The sequence below is a fragment of the Myripristis murdjan genome, chromosome 7 (assembly GCF_902150065.1).
Source record: "Myripristis murdjan chromosome 7, fMyrMur1.1, whole genome shotgun sequence".
In the NCBI taxonomy this organism is placed as follows: domain Eukaryota; kingdom Metazoa; phylum Chordata; class Actinopteri; order Holocentriformes; family Holocentridae; genus Myripristis; species Myripristis murdjan.
In genome coordinates, this window is record NC_043986.1 from 6,638,208 (window position 1) to 6,657,466 (window position 19,259).

Consider the following 19,259-nt stretch of genomic DNA (forward strand, 5'->3'; position numbering starts at 1 on the left):
CCCTGTACTCTTACAATTATTCATTACAGACAACAACTATAGGCTCAAAAAAAAAAAAAAAAAAAAAAAAAGGGTTCGGAAACATACACCACAAAGATTTCTTGACAGCTGTCGAGAGAGATGGCCTTGGCCTACAGGTACACATATTGTTGCATCTCGCATTTCGCTTTCATTATTATTTATTTGGTACGCATACAATTTCTTCAAGGTTGGCAGGTCAGAAAAAGATGCACAGTGTACATTTGAAAACACCCATAAAAAACTTTGTATCGATGTGTATATGACATTATTGAAGGCTGTACAGATCCTCTTAGTAGTTGTGCTAACGGTAATAACAGTACTTGACAGTGTACCCCTTTAATCTGTAAACAAATTCAGCCATCTTAGCTAACATGTTTGCTCATGATTAACTGACTGAGCTGCTGCATTAAGATATTTTAGAGTGGCTGTCAAAACACCGGGTTAATATCTGTCAATATGAAGATATCTGTCTCTCCTATATGTGATAGATGTGGTATTGCTGAAGGATCAGCAAAACTCTTATTCTGGCTAAAACTGATTGCTGGCAATATGAAAGACAATTTTGACATTGTTTGATGTGACCTAACTATATAACCCAACAGTTTTGCTGCCATGTTGTGTCTTTAATCTGAGCAAATTCTGCCCTATTCTTCATAGTGACTGATATTTTGGCTGTCCCTACCCTACTACTCCTAAACTAATAATAATAATAATGATGATAATAATAATGATTACAATAATAAAAATGTAAAAAAAAAAAAAAAAAAAACAACATCTGATAAAGGTTGGAGATTGTCTGAATCTCTTCATCTAGTGTGGCGTTAATTTAGCAGCTACGTGGCTAAATTGAGCTCATTCACTACTGCTAGTAGATCTGTCCATACCACCTTAGGCTTCAGCTGCAGGGAAGCTAAAATCCCCAGGATTTTCATGAGACAAAATTAGGCAAACTCAGCAGCCACACTAGCGCTGTAAAAAAGTCTTCTTCTTGCTTTGTACATATAACCCAACACAATGACTATTTTCTCCAGTCCCTTTCCCCGCTGAGAGTGAAAGCTGGCTCCCTAACATGAGCTTTCCTCCAGCACCACCAGCCATATTGTCAAGATTGCAATTTAACATCCATTTACTCAATTCAGCAAATTTCAATGACATGTGGTGACATCATTCATGTCATCTAGAGCAGCAGTTCTCAATCTGGGGTCCAGAGCCCCCCAGGGGTCCCCAGAAAAATGGGGAATGTTTTTTTAATATCACTATTATTTCATTATCTAGAAGTTAGCCCAGTGAGAGAATGTTGAAGAATGTCTACTCAGTTCAGTCCGTGACACCAAAAGGTTGAGAACCACGAACCTAGAGGATGAGGTCCTTAAATGTTGGTGACTCCATGACCTTTCCTCTAATCTTGTACAGAGTATATCTCCAGATTTATTTAGTCGATTGTCATAAAATTTGGTGACAGTAGTCATGTTGCCGTATTGGGTGACTCCAATCTTCTCTCTAGCATCTCCAGCAGGCCCAGTGGGGCATCTGTGTTAGAAATGTGTGTTTGTTAGTCTAAAGGGGAACCCATCTTCCCCCCCAACTTGTATCATATATCTTGATATAGGTTCATTATTATTAAGAACAAAACAGACCATGGTAAATTTAAACAAACATTTATTTGTGAATTCTATGACAAACAGGAGGCAATGATAATATCTCGTCTTACAAGCTACATGGTTGAAAAAACAAAAATACCCAACTGTTTAAAATCCCCGACCCCTTTAAAAATCCATTTGGAACAATTTTTTTTTTATTTTTCTTGCTTGACTTTTGCTGTATCCCATCGTTTAGTTTTTCATCAGTTTCAAAGTGCACCTATGTACAGAGGAAAGGTTCAAATGTGGGCTATAAAGGGAGAGAGCTACATACTTCGACAGCCGCAAGCCGCTTCGGATCGACTGTTGACATTCAGCTTTTCTCAAAGAAATGCAGGGACAGAAAGAGTACAAATAAAGTTTTCAAGACTTTTCAAGTCGCAATACAAGGGGATGATTTTTTTTTTTTTTTTACCGTGTTCTCATTTTGTTTGTTTTTTTTCCTTTCATTGCATTCTCCTTTTGTTCAAGAATCAAGCGTTAAAAAACATGGGAGTATATTATATAAAGCGAATATACAGGCAGCCTTTAGGTAATTGTTTAGCTAACATTATGAACAGCTAAGAAGTCATGTACATATTGCTAGGATGTTATGGTAATTCAATATGAATGGGTTGGAAACACTAAACAGTTCAAAAGACTGATGGAAAAGATGTGAGTACAGTGTTTTTACTTTTTCAGTCTAAACATGTTGGTTTGCTAACAGACTTACCGAAATACAGGAAACAATTAGACTCAGTCTAACATCTTATTGGCTGTTTGTGCCATTCAACCTGTAAAAACTCTTCTGTCATTGGCTGGTGATGCCGTGTAACCTGTAAAACTGTTCTATCATTGGCTACGGTGTCTACTACTTATTACCTGAGGGGGAGGAGCAAATGTAACACCTGACTGGCAGGTGGAAAGGCTGGAGAGGCGGAGACAGAATTGACCAATGACATCAGAGTCATAGAGAGATCAGAGTCTCATGCTGCGTTCTCGTCATTTCGGATTTACCGTAAATACAAGCTGCCAACTGGGAAAAGCTGCTCACGCCGTAATTATTACAAGTAGGATGTGTTTGCTTTTTGCGTGTTTTTGTTTTTTCAATTTTTTTCAAATTTTTTTTTTTTTTGGTGGGCTCCGATAGTGACAATGTCAAATTATCATTAACAAACACAGAACTGCAATCAGCTCTGTGAATAGCGAGTATCAGTATCAGTTTGCTTATGTTTGACTTTAAATGAAATTTTGGCTGCGGGTATTTCAAAAAGTTCACCATGTTAACCAGAAGTCACCTGGTTGTTTCACTTCATCCGACATGACGCAAAGGCGGCATTAGAACAGTGGCAGTGTGAATATGGGATACTTTGCACGAGTGTGACTTAACTACCTCCGTATGCACCACCGCACCATGTACTCGAATCATCTTGTCCATCACCGGTCTGAGCTCAAGTCTCCATTGCAGGAGGGGAAACCTGACACTGGAGGCTGGCCACACCTTAAACCAAATCCTAACCTTGGTCCCAATATTTACACGTTCTTACCCTAGTTAAGCAAGACTAACAAAGTATGCCATGTAGCCACCACTGAACATTACTGTAAACACAAAACCTGACTTATATTCAAGAGGTTATATGGAACACTCTTCCCTTTTATCTTGTGTGTATAGTCAACTGCAGGTCTACTTAAGCTAAAGACAAAAAAAGGACATTTAATCTCCATTTTGTTTGGTTATTTCCTAAACGTCGTTTAACTCTCAAGGACACAAAGTGCACACGGATACGTTTGTATGATCCTCTGACCTTGCATTAATTTCAAATGACGTTGCACACTAAATTGTCGCTTAGCAAGGCAGTTATGATCGCAAAGTACGGTGTGCAATTGGCTTTAATTTCAGCATTCAGTTGGGAGTTAACTGAAGTACACTGCAAGCTCAGTTGATTTTCCAGGTGAATTCTGAAATATTACTGAAAGAAAGCAAACAAAGAAAAGAACAGGAACACCCAAAACATGGTCTCATCCTACGTAGTTACTGTTACAGCCAAATATTCTGCAAAAAAAAAAACATTAAAGCTGTACTAAAACCCAGACATCTTTGTAGTTGTAGAGGAAAGGCACTGGCGTGACTTTCTCATGGACATCAGGACTAAATGACAACAGGCTACATATATATGTATATATAAGTCATGACATATATCAAATATGTGCAGAGGACTGATGCATTACAATGTTTAAAACAGGTCAATATAAATGCATTTTGCGTTATTTTCTAACATTTTTCAGAGTGTAATAATCATGTAAAGAGTGTAGGAGGTAGAATAGGGACTGGTAAACTGATTGATAAGAGCCGTCTCTACATGAAGGATGGAAGGAAGAGTGAACATTTATTTCATCCACATGAGGAAGTTTTGAATTTCTAGAAAGACTGACATTAGATTTCTCCTATGCATCTTGTCTACAAAATTACCTTTGTAAACCGTGAACAGTCACACTAACATGATACTTGGAGCAAGCCAAACATAAAGGTCTGCTCCAGAATCTCCTCTATACAGATCAAAAGAGTTCTCAAGTTACTTCCTGTCCTGTAAAAAGTACCATCAGATGTTTTAGGTCCATGCTATTTGTCATTTCATAGAGCTGGTGTCCTGTTTTTCTAGTGGCGCTCTTCAAATCTTCAAACATTTGCTACCCATCATCTGAGCTACAGATGTTTGGTGTGCAGATAGTTTTAGCATCTTTAGCATTTAAGTGGACTGAGACCGCTAAAGTATTCATCTTCATAAGTCCCGTAATCTTGTATTGTTTTCAAAACAAGTTGTATGAATTCTTGAACAAGCATGTGATGCACCTCAGCACATCTTTTGCTTATTTAATCACTTTTTTCTAATTTTCTGAAAAAGTAATATCAATTGATTTGAAAAAAACTTGATGAAAATAATGAACTGTTGTGGATTATTAGAAGGAATATGAAAAAGCAATTCTGATGCGTAACACTGGAACTAGAGAAAAGAAATTACTTTTAACCAGGAATGCATAAAGGGACAGGGAGGGTAAAGATATTTTCCCACGTACCCCTTGTGTAATCTGCCATCCAGAGCATAATCCACAGTCCTCTGGGAGGAGGGGTTTCGCAGGGAACTATTTGTGGTGCACAAACAGGCGTTCAGATGTGTGCAGATAGGTACAGGTTACTGGAGGATAGACTGCACAAGGCATAAGTAGTAAAATATATTTTTTGTACTTTCAGTAGACTGTGACTTTTAAAACTTTAGACTTTGATAATCTGGACATGCCAGCTGGGCTTCATGGAACAGTTTGAATGCATCTTTATTAGCCAATCAGATTACTTGGCTGAAACTACATGTGGTGTCATTATGTTTAAAATTCGGATATTCTGTTCCCGCGTCAATCAAGCCGGTGGCTATCGGAGCGGAGACTGTCTGCAGAGCGTGGGGTTTATACCACTGGTGAGGGCCGGAGAGGAGACAGAGCGGCGTTTAGACTGTGGGTTTTCTCCACTGTGTTATTTAAATATATGCACTATTACTGTAATGCCCTATTTTAAACTGCTGAGTCATTAAATGGTATGCTGAGACAGAAACACTCGCCCGGGAGACTGCTGCTCATGCACAAACAGCGGCAGAGAGGGAGAAAGAGAGGTGAAAGAGAGTCCAGGAAATAAGCAGAGGGGGCGATCAGTCAGATAAAATGAAACAACACAAAAAGGGAAGGAAGAGGTGGCATATTGATTACTGATAGGTGGGTGAACGCCTTGTTAAAAGCTGCAAGCCCACAGCAGACACTGCCCTGCAGGTAGCACCATGACAACTAAAGAGGAGGGTAGAAAGAATAGAATATATCAGCAAAAACATCCATATAAAAAAAACAAAGCAAAAATAATTTACTTTCCAGAAATACAATAACCGTTGGTATATATTTATATATAGAAAAAAAGGTAATATACATATATCCTACTATAGTGTAAACCTTTTCGTTTTTGATCTTTCTCCCCTGTGGTACAGTACTGTATGATAGCCTCATCATAGCTTGTTCTAAGTAAATGTGCATAAAAACAATCTTACCCATAAAATAAAGGCCAGCCGGGTTTGTTTGTGTGTTTCATGTGAAGTTGAGTTTTGGTGCGAGCTGACTAACAGGCGATCTGACAGGCACTTTGAATATCGGTTGACTGACGGCTGATTCGAGCGAGACACACAGTGAAGCCAAGGATAGGAGGAAGGAAAAGGAAATGAAAACACTTCCCAATATTACCTCTTCAATTTCCAGTAGTTTTTGTCTGTCTGTTTGTTGTCAGTTCACTAATGAGAGCGTTTAGGATTCATGTCAGTTTGCTGTCAGGGTTTAAAGATTTTCACAATCAGTGTTTAGTTTATTTTTATTTTTCCCCCTTTTAATATACTATTAGGATATTTACTCCTATAGGCATGCAGACCTATCCTATGCAACGACAAATGATGCTGTTGGAACTTGTGACACTTTTGGTTAATAATTATTCACATTTTATAGATTCACTAAAATGGGACAAGCTTTGAAAATCTACCAAGGAGTTAATGGTGTGAAACCTTGCAATGCTTGCAGTATTTTTGAGGGAAAGTTATACCTTTGAACTCACGCGTTTATCGTTTTGTTGTTTACCAAAATTTAGCTGTAATGCTACATTTTCATGTACAGTGGGATGTACAGCATTGGGATATTCATACTGAAACACAAGATGGAAGGGGTGTGAGAGCCGGAGGAGAGAAAGAAAGTAAAGGGCGGCCATCTAGGAATTCTGCACTGGTGCACTAGAATGTGGTGTGACATAAATACACATTTGTGAAAGACTCAAACTTGGAATATTTTCTCTAGTAAAAGGAATGCATCGGTTAAATTTCCCTCAGGAACATTTCAGGGTTAGTGAGAGTTCCTGGAAGATTGTACAGATTTCCCCGTAGATCTTAGAGCACTACTCTTCTGAGTCTGTACACAGATACACAGCATGCGTCGTCACGTCTCTAGCCTGCAGTCCAGTTCAGTGTGTGTGTGTGTGTGTGTGTGTGTCTCTGTGTGTTTTGACTACCTGAACTTCCTCGGCTTGGAGGGCAGACATGCACCGATACTGATAGAGGTAGTGGCTGTCAGGTCAATACTGGGCTTAAATCAGTAAATTTCTTCAGTTTCTCTGAACTTTGCATACAGATGTTCAATCTATATAGTGGAAAAAAATGAACTGGATCCACTGAGGGTGACAACTGATATTTTAACTCTGAATAATTGGTCCCAGCTGTGAAAAAATGATATCAGTGCATCCCTGATCAAAGCCAAAAGACACAGTATCCATTTCCTTGCTTTCAATTAGCAATGGTCTCCAATCAATATAAGTAACATAATGCAATGTTACAGGGCGGCGTACCGTAGGACCGCACTCTGCTTGTCTTCATCAGACTAGCAGCAGTTGTCTAATAAGATTTTGAGGATGAATTATCATGACATCACTGGAATATATATAAAAATGTGATTTACAAGGGCCAACAAAGGTGGACATTTCTGCTTTAAGAGTTAATCCCTGTTTGGGAAACATATGTACCAACCACCCCATGGAAAAAAAAAATAATCTCTTTGATTGAGATTTTTTGACAAATTAGGTTTCAGACATGGATACAGTGCCACATAATTTCCCCATGTGTGTGGTGCAAGTTGCTCTGGGAACACAGTTGGTCGACAGAAGGTTGACAGAACGATGCTGTTTTTGCCTTTTAGTTTAGCAAATTAACAACAATACCAGTAGCAAACAATGGTGGGAGATGTGGTCAAAGATCAGCTTAGATGGGCTTGTTTATAGAGCTGAAAGATGCACGGATAAGCTTCGGAAATCCAAGCGTCCACAGATGGAGTCCAAGTCTTTGTCATGCCGGGAGAGTGGAGTCCGCTCAATAATCATTCAGGTTTTCCGTCTGTGATCCCATTCGGAGCAGGAGAGAGCTTCAGAATAGTCAATATGCGATTAAAATCACAATGCAGCATGTTAAACTCATTTCTGGAGACACTTGCTGCTGCCAGAGACGTGTGGCATCTTTTTTTTTTTTTTTTTGTGCTAACCAATCAAAATGGCATAATTGAATTTCTCACCATTCCATATGTGAAAGTGGCAAGGTTCAGGGACGTAATTTGGCGAAGAGCTAAAAAAAAAAAAAACGATGGTTCTGGAGCTGCTGACAGAGTGCAGCTGATGTTTCCAGCTGTGACGAGTGCCTCCCTCTCACTTTACAGTTCAGAAAGTAACACAGACTTTTCAAGACGAAATCAAAGCATTTGTTGGACCTCAGATCTTCCGCCCTTCTCCCCGAGCAAGCTTCCATGATCCTTATTGAAGCCTACTTCAGTACTTCCTTCCTTCCATCTTTCATGTCCTTTACTCCGCTTTTGCAGATCCAATCTAGCTGCTGGTATTACAGCGTGTTGACAAGATGACATTATTGAGGTGGAATTTTACAGTAGTCCAAAACAGTTCATGGTTTGCTGTTTTACTGTAGATTCCCCTCACAGAAAACAAAACAGTTATTTGGAGTACTACAGTAGCCTTGAAGGTCCAATCCTGACATCATAATTTTGCTTGTTAGACTTTTCCTCAGTTCGCCGAGCTGTTCTTGTTTAGTTGTGGGTGTGTGTGAGTGTACATTAGGTGTGTAAGAGCATGCATATACCTGTACGTGTGTGTGTGTGTGTGCATGTGTGTGTTTTCTGTCCTGCTGGTAGTTCTGTGATGTTTGGGTTGCTGCAGAGTGGATGTTCAATCCTCCCTATCCTTGGCATTAGAGCGGTCTGGTTTAAGAGTGTACTTGCCTGTGTGTTGAGTGTGTGTTGAGTGTGTGTATGTGGCAGTGTGTTTGTGGGGCAGTATGTGCAGTGTGCTGGGAGTGTGTGTATGTGTGTGTTTGTGTGGTGGCAGTGTGCCTGTGTGGCAGGTGTGTGTACATTTGGTGACAGCAGAGGTGTGTTGGTGTACCTGTGTTTCTGTTGTATCTGTGCTCGGCAGTACACACACGAGTATCCCTTCGCATGGCAGTAGTGAACTGTGTTTGTGTAGTATCGCCTTTGCTTTGTATGTGTGTGTGCGTGTGTGTGTGTATGCGCATGTGTGAGCACATGTTGCGTGTCTTTGCATGTGGCAGTAGAAGTTGTCGTCACTCGTTGCAGATGTCTCCTTTCTCCTCGGCTGTCGCCGGAGCAGACTCTTGTGGGCGGTGCTTGCAGTGGCCCAGCGAATGACGAGTGGTGGATCTTGACGGGCGGCCGAAGCAGGAAGTGAGAGACTGAGCTGCGCAGTCACAGGGTGCATCCTAAAACACAGGAGGAGCCAGGTAAGAGGAACATGTGGCTTAAGGCCGTGCCCACACTGAAACAGATCTTTTTGAAAACACAACTTTTTCTCTCTATTTAAAAACAAACGTTTACACAGAAGAACACAAAAATGTAAAGTCTCTGCTGTGTAAGCACATGAGGAATGACTGGAGCAGTTTATTGACAATGCAAATACATAAAATAATGTGCAAAATTGTAGAAAATTAAGTCAGATGACGCCATGGTCAAAGTCCAAGGACAGAATGGAGACTGTTTTCCCCAACATTTGTTTTTAATGACAAAAATGCTATTTTCATGTGGACAAAATGCTAAAACAGAAAGACAAAGTTGCATTTCAAAAATATCATGCCTATCTGGACAGTGTTTTCAAACAGACACAAAACTTATACATGCATGAATGGTTGTGCTCTCATCCATTATCCTTATCCATGCATTTCTTTAAATTTGATTCTGGATATTGAGATGAAGTAGGTCTTACAGTAATGGCTCTGTTAGTTAATAGGAGTGCGCAAAATACTCGAATCTCGAGTATTGTCGAATCTAAGATGCGCAATTCCTGGATCAGATCTCATTTCATGAGACTCGATCCTCCGTCCCGCCCCCCCACACGCAGTGGAGCTAAACAACTAAAAACTAAGCTAGCTGCTTCTTAGTCAGCTAATGTTTCTCTCGAAGTTGCGTGTAAGTCATAGAGTTAATGAATGTCATCTATTTGTGTGTTGTTTCAATTAGTTGTTAAAGCTTTTCTTAAAAAAATATACACTCGACTCTGCTTTCAAGCCATAATTTGCTACAGTAGATCCTGAAATCCCTCTTTGTAGAGAATCGATTTTAGATTCTTTAATCAAGGTTCGTTCGGAATCGAGAAACGATTCAGAATTGGATCACAACCTCAGGATTCGGATTGGGATCGGATCATGCCTTAGCCGGATTGGAGCACCCCTATTAGTTAATGTATGAGTGTGCATGACTGTGTATGCTTATGTTAATGTGTCTCCAGTCTCACCTCCATCCCAGACGCTGCAGCCACGGCGTTGCCTGTTGTCTCCTTCCCTCCTCCGACAGTCCCCACCGCCTCCTCCCTGGCTGCATGTCTCATAAACCTCTTGTTAACAATCTTGGTCACGCTGTCATTGCCTCCACCCAGCCCAGCCAAGGCCCCGAGCCCTCCGCCGCCAGCTGACATACACTCTGGCTTGGGCTCATCCACTCCGCTGATGCCCCCCAGACCTCCAAGGCTGCCCAGGGAGTCTCTTGGAGTTCTCTCCCCAGGCAGGATGACTCCTCCCTGGCCACGGCTGCTGCAGACGTTCCTGAAGAACTCCTGGACCAGGCCTCCGTAACGCTGAGACGCAGGGTCAGAGCTGCACATCGCCACCCCGGAAGGTTTGCCTGCCGCTGGGGGCTGCCGTGCTGGGCTGGTCCCCTGGCTGGTGGATCCTGCGTTAAGAGTTTTAAGGTGAGATTTTCTCACTACAAATTATTGGGTTTGTCAGAGTCATTTCATCTCTGCTAAGGACATTATGTTTTCAGCTGCCAGTTTGTCTTTCAGTACATTTCTAAAAAAACTTAAGGGATTTCTATGAAATACGGAGTGGCAGAGGGCGCTGGACCCAGAAATTACTGATTCTGGTTCAATAACTGAGACAATTGTATTTCCTTTATGCATTTTATTTATTTAAGTAATTGTTCAGTAAAATTTTCCACAAAAGAAAAAGAAATATTTTCAGGCCCAGCACATGCCACAGTTTCCGTACCAAGTAATAGCTGGTGGGTAGAAACATAACACTCTGAAAATTCAACATAACAGTTACTGTGACCAAAACTGCCATGGTATTATTAAAATCTGAAAATATTAGATAATTACCATTACACCCTGAAATCTTTTCACCATGTTTTGCATTGAAAATCACCTAAATGATCAGGGGTAACTGGTAACTATTCCAACTCCAGTGCCTTAATGGTAACCCAACTAACTAAATTTATTAGTCTGGGATTCAGTGCAGAATTTAGTGTCTCGCAATGGTTGAAATACTGTTTCAAAAGCACTTCCATTCTTATGAGGATATAATTCTTGGGGAGAAACAAAAAACATGGGCATGAAAATGGTGAATTTAAATATACCAAATGTCTCACCTCCTCCATCGCCCCTCCAGAGTGACTCCATACTTCCAGAGTGTTCCACCACACTGAAGAGGCTGGAGAGGCCGTCGTTGAGGCCGCTGAGCACCGGGCTGTCCCTGGTGGTGGTGGAGCGAGCCCAGGCTGAGCCTCCGCCTCCACTGATGGGTCTCTGGTGGAGGCTCCACAGACTGCGCTCCCTGGCAGAGGAGCTCCCGTCCAGCCTGGAGGTGGACCCTGAAAACAGGTAGGCAGGGGAAGTACAAAGGTTAACGCAAAGGAATAAATAAAATGAGGAAACAGTCAAACAAATGAATGCACCGAATAAATATACAAGCAATAGAATAATTAACCAAATAGTTAACCAAGCTGCCATTTATTCTTGTGGCCTAAATATGGAGAAAAAGAACTGGATTCCAACTGAGTAGCTGACTGACTCCCTAAACAAATAAGAAAACAGATTTATGGTAGTGCGAAAAATAGTCTTGACTAACTAACCAGCCAAAAAAGAAAGCAAATGACGAGCTATAACAAACCAAATCACGACATAACACCAAATAATGAGGTAATGAACAAACTTACCAACTGTGTAAGTCAGAGGCCTGAGCCAGATGAATATTAGCGTTTGTTTTAATCAGCTTTAAGTGCTAACTGGGTGGGGTTTACTTTGTGCTGACAATCCGACAGTGTCAGCTAAGATGCCCGTTACCAAAAATCATAACATACTGGGTTTCGGATACTCTCTTATAAGCTTTTGCAGTGGTGCTTGTGGCAAAATCTAAAGTGACTGTCATCTGGCACTATCTACTATGTATATAAATATAAATGTCTGTACCTGAAGACACGCGGCGCTGCAGTTTTGGCGATCCATATTTGGGTGAACAGCACGGCCTCTCGATGCGGCTGTGGACTTTGTCCAGCGATGATGAGATCTGCCGGGATCGGGCTGACGCTAAGGAGGAGGTGGTTGCTGATGAGGGGCGTGGAGACCAGGCTTTTGAGTGTAACCCCGCCCCCCGGCTGGCAGGAAGGGTGTCGGTTTGAAGCCCGATGCTGACGCACTGGGCGGCAGTCTGCGTGGACCTGGTGGACATGCCGACCGCCTGAGAGGTACAGGAAGAGACAAATGGATGTTTGGGGAGAGAAAGTATGTTTAGTGTATTGAGTAGAGGAACGAATGCGGTATATCAACATCATGTCAACTATAATTATTAACTTGGAAGGAAATCTATAACATTTTAAAAACATGTTACACATCACAACGTTTCATTCATAATTTAAAAAGTTACTACCTGACTTCCTGCTTCCTTGCTGGACTTCCTCTCCAGAGAGGAAGAGCGTATGGCCTGCCGGACGCAGTTGGTCATTTCTTTCATGTCGTCGCTCAGGTTGGCTGAAATCTCCCCGATCTCCAAACCGCGGAACGCAGAAGTCGTCGTCATCCCGTCGACCACGCCGTTAGCCGAACTGCCGACACCGTTGTTGACAACACCGGGTATCGAAGCGGCGATGCTGCCACTTCTGCTCTCCAGGAGCTCCCTGTGCTGCTTGGACAGCGAGCTCAGCCACTGCTCGTATGAGGAAGAGGAGGATGAAGGTTCCTGCTGCTGGACCTCCAGGGTTTCCACTTGGGCCGCTCCAACATCCAAGCTCCCGTTCAGGGCTTGCTGTGGCTCTTTGGCTCCCTGGTTTCTTCTCTGGTGCTCCATGCGTCGCACGGCAGGAGGGCTGTAGTAGATCCGGATCCCGGTGCGATCCGGAGCGGTGTAGCTCATCTGGACGCACTCCAGGTCCAGCTCTGATCCCACTGCGTTACTGCAGGAACCACTGGGGCCATCCCATGTTTTACAGATATCACCAACCTCCGGAGTCTGAGGTTGCATGAGAGAAAAAGGACAGAGGAAAGAAAAGATGTTGAGTAAAATCCAATCGATTCAAAAATCAGCAATTTTTTTTGTCTGTTTTGCTCTGTTTGATGTCTTTGTCTCTGTTAGTCTTTATGTCACCTGCCTAGAGACTACAGATGAAAAGTAGTTGTTTTTACTAATTCTGGCATATTTACATGGGTGTATCTTTCACACAAATGTTCATGAATATGCGTTGTCCCTATTAAATAAACCAATAAATAAATAAATAAATTTCATTTCCCATTTTACTAATTCTCCCATCTCAGATGAAAGAAAGATTGGCAAGAGGGGAGAAAAGAAAGTGTTGATAACTGCAGCAAAACTCAAATATTAAGAGCTTTTTTGATAAGACGTGAAGCGAAAAGGAGAAAAGACAAGAGTCATAAGTTGAAAGCCAAACATTAACATGGTTTTTAAATATTTATCCTCGGTCTTATCTTTTATGTATCTCCATTACAGTTATAAAGCTCAAACATGTCAGCAATCATGAGGAGAAGAAAAAGTAAAAGCAGAAATTGTTACTGCTTGTAAATAAAAAAATAAACGTTTATAAGTTAATTTAACTCCTTTAATACATTCATAGAGAAATGATTACGTATAAAAATGCTAGTTTGCGGGGTATATCTTGTTGCAATATGTCAGAAAAAGTATAAATTATCACTTAGTGTTGCACTGACATCATTGGTCAGGTAGGCCCAGTTCTTCCTGGTGAGGTCACCCAGCTCTGAGCGAATCAGGAGAGGGGGCGGGACGGCAAACATGTGCTTCTCTTCCTGGTTGGCTGCTCCGTTGACCTGTGGATCCTCCAGTTCTGACATGGACTTGGTCCTAACAGAGAAAAAAGAACAAGTCGATGAAGCTGGTGTAAATAGAATAAAATGGCACAGACTAGAACAGGATTGAATAGAGCAGAAAAAAAGGTCATGCTGCTTTAAGTACAACAAACTTAGGAAGCCAATAGGAAAACATGATGTCATTACTTGTCTACTTTTATTCAGGAAAGTCTTGCACAGCATGCACATTTTTGGAGGCAGGATCAAACTCAAACTGTCATGTTTTCTTTTGTGGGCGTTCATTTTAAGCCAATATTTAAATATGTTCTCCCTTGATCGATCAAAACCAGTGACTCTAAATTATACAAATGAAAGTGATGTTCTTAATTGTACCTTGGTAATCCAGTGCCATTAGCAACAGTGTCTGCTGAGGGCTCTGCATCGGGCAGCTTGTCTCCTTTGGACTGTAAGGGAAAAAAAAACAAAACAAAACAAAACAAAAAAACCAAGGTATTACAGATGGGGTAATGTTCAGCTTACCAATTACAGTGTATTAGCATATAAATGATCTGCAGCCCTCGCTCAAATTACACTGGGAGCATTTTTTTAATTTCTAATTTGTTGACACTCTACATGAAACTGACACACTTCGTTTTGCCGTCCACTTCCTGCAGAGCTATTTTAATTAAAGGAAGTAAGGAGGTGGACATTATGACTGTTCAATTGAATCACAACAGATGCATGTGGCACACACACACACACACCCACACACACACTGGGCCCATGCTCGATAATGATGCTGAGTCAGCATGTATCACCCTCGACCAATGATCTCACGCTCTCAGAAAGAAAGAGGGAAAGACATGGAGACAAAGTGGAGGAGGGAAAGAATACAACTGTTCATGTTAATCCACATTCATCTAATATGCTGCCGGAGTTTCACCAAATAGGAGGGCCCTATAAAATCTGTTTTATTTTTTCCCAAATTCCGTTTTAATTTTTGGGAATTCCGTTTTTTTACCTTTTACTCTTATTTTACTACCAAAATAAAAAAAATGTGTTTTTAATGTTTATGACTAAAATGCACACAAATGAAATAGAAATTACCTTAAATTAATTGAGGTAACAAATAAACAACACTTTATTTATTTAACAATTATGTTGTTATAGCAATAAAAGGTGAAAATGATGTTATTAATGATTGAACAATATGTTAAATTATTATTTAAAAAAAAAAAAAAGTAAATTACTTCTCAAACAGACCTAACAATTCAGCTACCAATGAATGAGCAGGAGTATGTATGTGATAACATAGATTGAAAAATAAGCCAAAGTGATACCTCTTCTCTGGATAGACAAGCTAAGCCAGTGTGCTGCTGTTAGCCAGTGAAAATAAAGCAGAGTGGCAACTCTTCGCTTTGTTACACAATCTATGTCAGTGCGCTGCTGTAGCTGGAAAGTTTCTCTGCCTTTTGGACTCGTACGGTGCCGGTGCAGGTGTTGTAATGTTTTTTCTTGGTGGTGCAGGTGCAGTGAAACACCTGGAGGGGTTGTGCCACCCAGATTTGCTTCCCTCCATGTAATTTTCCCCAGACATACGTTCATATAACCCTAATCAAATTATGTCAAATTCCACGATATTCCGTGTTAAAAATAGATTTTGTCTTATTTGGCTAATTCCGCAATTCCGTGATTGCAGAAATTATAGCGCCCTACCTAATAGGCCAAATCCACGTCATTCATTATTAATGAGCCATGGACCGCTGATTGGCTGGTAGCATTAGTGGCCCCGCCCTCCTCCATGTCATTAACAAGGGCTGCTAAAAGCACTAATGGGCACAGGCTGATGCAAATTGAATTCTTAATGATTGGTTGATTTTTGATGAGGCCCAACACTGACAAAACAACTGGGGCTGATTCTCATCGGCTTGTTTATGAGATGACATTGTTTTCCACAGAGAACACCTCATTAATTAAGCTGTGCACCAGGACCATCTTTTCATGTCATTTAAATAACAGACTGCATCATCCACGTCCACACTAGAACCCTGTTTTCTCTAATATTAATTACATGAATTCCCTTTAAAAGTCAAAATCTAAATCTTTGAAAGGCCATATGCTGCACCACTGGTCTGGTTTTGATGGAAATAGGAGTTTTCATGCATCCTGCCACTGATTGGCTGAATGTGGCGCTTGTTACTTTGACACAGAAGCTGCAACGCGCAGTCGAGCACAAGAAAAGAAAAAAAAACAACACGGCAGAGAATGTGACAGTTGTAGTATCAGTGGAGAAAAAAAGAAAAAAAAACGATGGTTGAGAGAGCAGCTCGCATGACACACACACACACACACACACACACACGGCTAACAGACAGCGACAGATGGCGGAAAGAAGAGTGAATTACAGTATGACAAGTCTCGGCCTCCTGCCAAGTTTCCCTTTGTGGTTTCCAGTGGGACGCAGTCACTTAATAGAAGGGGCGAGACAGGATCACACTCAACAGACAGCAGTGAAGAGAGAAAGAGAGAGGATTGAGGAAGGGAGGGGAGAGGAAGGAGAGGAAGAGGAGGTGAACGAGGGAAAAGGAACAGGAGGAGAGAAGAAAAAGAGGAGACTGATGAGACTCAAACCTCAAAGGAGACCTCAGAGGAAATGAGTACGGGCAGAGACAGAGGAGAGACACTGGCTTACTGTTACTGTACACGTACACACACACACACACACACACACACACACACACACACACACACAGTTGCTTTATTGTTTGCTTCCAGCAGAAGTAGGCCACTAGATTTTGACCCAGTGGGTAAAATCCAGAGGCAGGTAATGGAGCAAGAATGATGGTAGACTGAAGCCGGCCAAGTCTGGCTATGCACGCGCACACACACACACACACACACACACACACACACACACACACACACACACACACACACACACACACACACACACACAGGGTCAGACAGTAGCAAGTAATGAAGCAGGAGGTTAGCCAAGTCTAGACATATGAGTGACCATGTGTGTATGTGACTGTCTCCAGTGTACAGGAGAATCGATCAGTGTATATGTGTATGTATGTATATATGTGTGTGTGTGTGTGTGTGTGTGTGTGTGTGTGTCCATGTCTGCTTCTATGGGTGAACATGGGTGTGTGATTGTATTTTTGTGCAGGAGTTTGTTTCTGTATAATTCTGTGTCTATGTCTGCCTCTCTGTGGCTGTGTGCAATGGTGCGTCTATATTTCACTAGCTGTGTGTGTGTGTGTGTGTGTGTGTGTATATAAAACCCTCCACCAGTGACCATTTAAACACTGATGCAGTTACTTCATCCCTCAATGACATCTTGCAGCAGCTTGGCAGTGACTGCACTGGAAAAACCAGAGGACTGGACTGGAACACACACACACACACACACACACACACACACACAGAGTGGGTGAGTGTGCTTTCCCAGTGATCTCAGCCTAACTTTAAACTGCAGCGAGACCACAGTAAGGTAATAACACTGGACAGCAGAGATTGTGGCTGTGATGGTGCTGTGGGTGTGGTCAGCATCGCTAAAATAGCCTGAAAGGAAAACCCAGCCTCTAAACAACATTAAAGAACAGGTACAGGCAGGGACTTTGTATTTCTGGGTTCATGTTTGTCGTTTGTTGGTGTTTGCTGCAGTGTCTCTGTGGAAAACTGGCTAAATGTAGACGCTGTGATGTCAGCTCCAGATATTTCCAGCAACTTAAAGTTGGAGTTTAGCAGCAGAAAATGCTTCAGCGATGGGAAAAAAAACAATCTGGTGGATGTGAGATTGTGGTGTCAGTCCCTCGCTATCAAAGAGTGACATTCAGTAATCATACACGGAGAAATAAGAGGAGCAGCACACAGACCAGAATGCAATGCAGCAACAACATAAAGAACAGGCAGAGTGAAGGACGGTGGATACGCCAAAACACTGAAATGACAGCGTGTCATCATTTCACTCTTAAAATTTTGTCTTTCATGCGGGATGAGATAATCCCAACTGTTTCCAATGCAGCTTTGCTTGTTTCAGGACTTTTTCTGGGAACAACTTTAACCCTTTGGCGCATAGCGGTCACTACAGTGGACAGCTTAAAAGACAGTTTAAAAGTCATTTTCTCCTAAATGCATTGGTTTCTATGGTGGAATTGCATATCAGCTGTTAGAGTGCTCTCTGCTGCTCCCCTCCATTGAGGTTTATGCAGAGACTGTCAGCTCTTGTTGCTGAAAACATGTTAATACCAGTATCATGACATGGTAATACCAGTCCTGCATCCTGAAAGAAGTATGGAGACTCACAGAAATATTCATGCCCTAAGAAGAGTAAAAACACATAAGAAAAAAATCTGGACTCAGGCTTTCATAATTCATAGGACCAAGAAAATGACACGTGATTCAAGAAAATTCTGGAAACAAGTTGATCAGCATTGGAAACGAGTGGGATTATCTCACCCTCCTGCCAGATTTTTATCTTGTTGGAAGAAAAACCCTGAATATGAGACTAAATGACTTGTTCAGATGGACACTTTTTGTAGTGTAGCTCATAAAAAAACTTTACCAAACAACATTCAGAATAGATTTGAAAAAAGAGAAAGAAAGTATTACTTAAAAGGAACAGAGATCTTTAAAAAAAACAAGATTCAGGACTAAATTGATGGAACGTTGTGTTTCTGTGAAAGGAATCAGTTTATGGAACAATCTGAAAAAATCCAAATCAAACATTACATTTAAAAGAACAATTAAAGCCAGTTTGTTAGGGAAATATAATGAAATATGTTAGTTATGTTTGATTGTCATTCCCATACCCATTGTCATGAAAGGTATAAATATCTTTTTTGTTGTTGTTTGAATGGTATTAACTGAATTGTAACTTGGGAACTAAAAAGGAATCTGACTGTCGGGGTTGGCCGGCAGCTATTTTATTTTATTTCTAGTTTATTTTGTTGTTGTTTTTTAAATTATGTTTTTTTGTAAATGGATTTCTTAATAAATAAATAAATAGTGTGTGCAGGTTTGCCAACACTAATTTCTGTGATTGATTTTAAGGCTGAAGATGAGACTCCTGTAAATGACTTTTGAAAATTAATCGGAAGTGTCTGGAATTTTCTTAGTAACAGCACAGAACATCAGGCAACCGCATGTGGAATGTTGGGAATGATTTCCATGAACGAGTAAACGACAATATTATGCAAAAAAGACTGATAACTAGACTCCAAGAAACCTTTTAACCCGCCAGTAAAGGGTGGATTAGCTCAAGTGTAATTTATTGGATCGAAAAGCGTGTCTGGAGCAGCCAGTCGACCCATCCTTCTGCTTGACGTGAGCTTCTGCGAGGCGTGAAAAAAAATGAAGGATGCTGGGAGATGCAGTGAACGAGGAAACACCCAGACAATCAGAAAACACCAACCCATCTGCCAGCACCATTTATATTATCTCACCAG

General features: G+C 41.2%; 1 protein-coding gene and 1 long non-coding RNA gene across 3 annotated transcripts in view; one reads left to right on the plus strand and one right to left on the minus strand.

The window, feature by feature from the left end:
- Positions 1 to 1,663: 1,663 nt before the first annotated feature.
- mtcl2 (microtubule crosslinking factor 2) overlaps positions 1,664 to 19,259 on the minus strand; it is a 182,162-nt gene continuing 164,566 nt past the window's right edge. For both annotated transcript variants that reach the window (XM_030056741.1, XM_030056740.1), the window contains exons 18-24: positions 14,200 to 14,270; positions 13,711 to 13,861; positions 12,419 to 12,997; positions 11,962 to 12,229; positions 11,142 to 11,363; positions 10,012 to 10,445; positions 1,664 to 8,983 (exon numbers count right to left, since the gene is read on the minus strand). In XM_030056741.1, coding sequence (XP_029912601.1) covers positions 8,828 to 8,983; positions 10,012 to 10,445; positions 11,142 to 11,363; positions 11,962 to 12,229; positions 12,419 to 12,997; positions 13,711 to 13,861; positions 14,200 to 14,270 — 1,881 coding nt within the window. In that variant the 3' untranslated portion in view covers positions 1,664 to 8,827. The remainder of the gene's footprint in view (positions 8,984 to 10,011; positions 10,446 to 11,141; positions 11,364 to 11,961; positions 12,230 to 12,418; positions 12,998 to 13,710; positions 13,862 to 14,199; positions 14,271 to 19,259) is intronic.
- Positions 6,748 to 19,218, plus strand: LOC115362704 (uncharacterized). Its single transcript, XR_003928508.1, has 3 exons — positions 6,748 to 6,806; positions 10,754 to 10,758; positions 19,207 to 19,218. It is a non-coding gene; the product is annotated as an uncharacterized LOC115362704 (long non-coding RNA).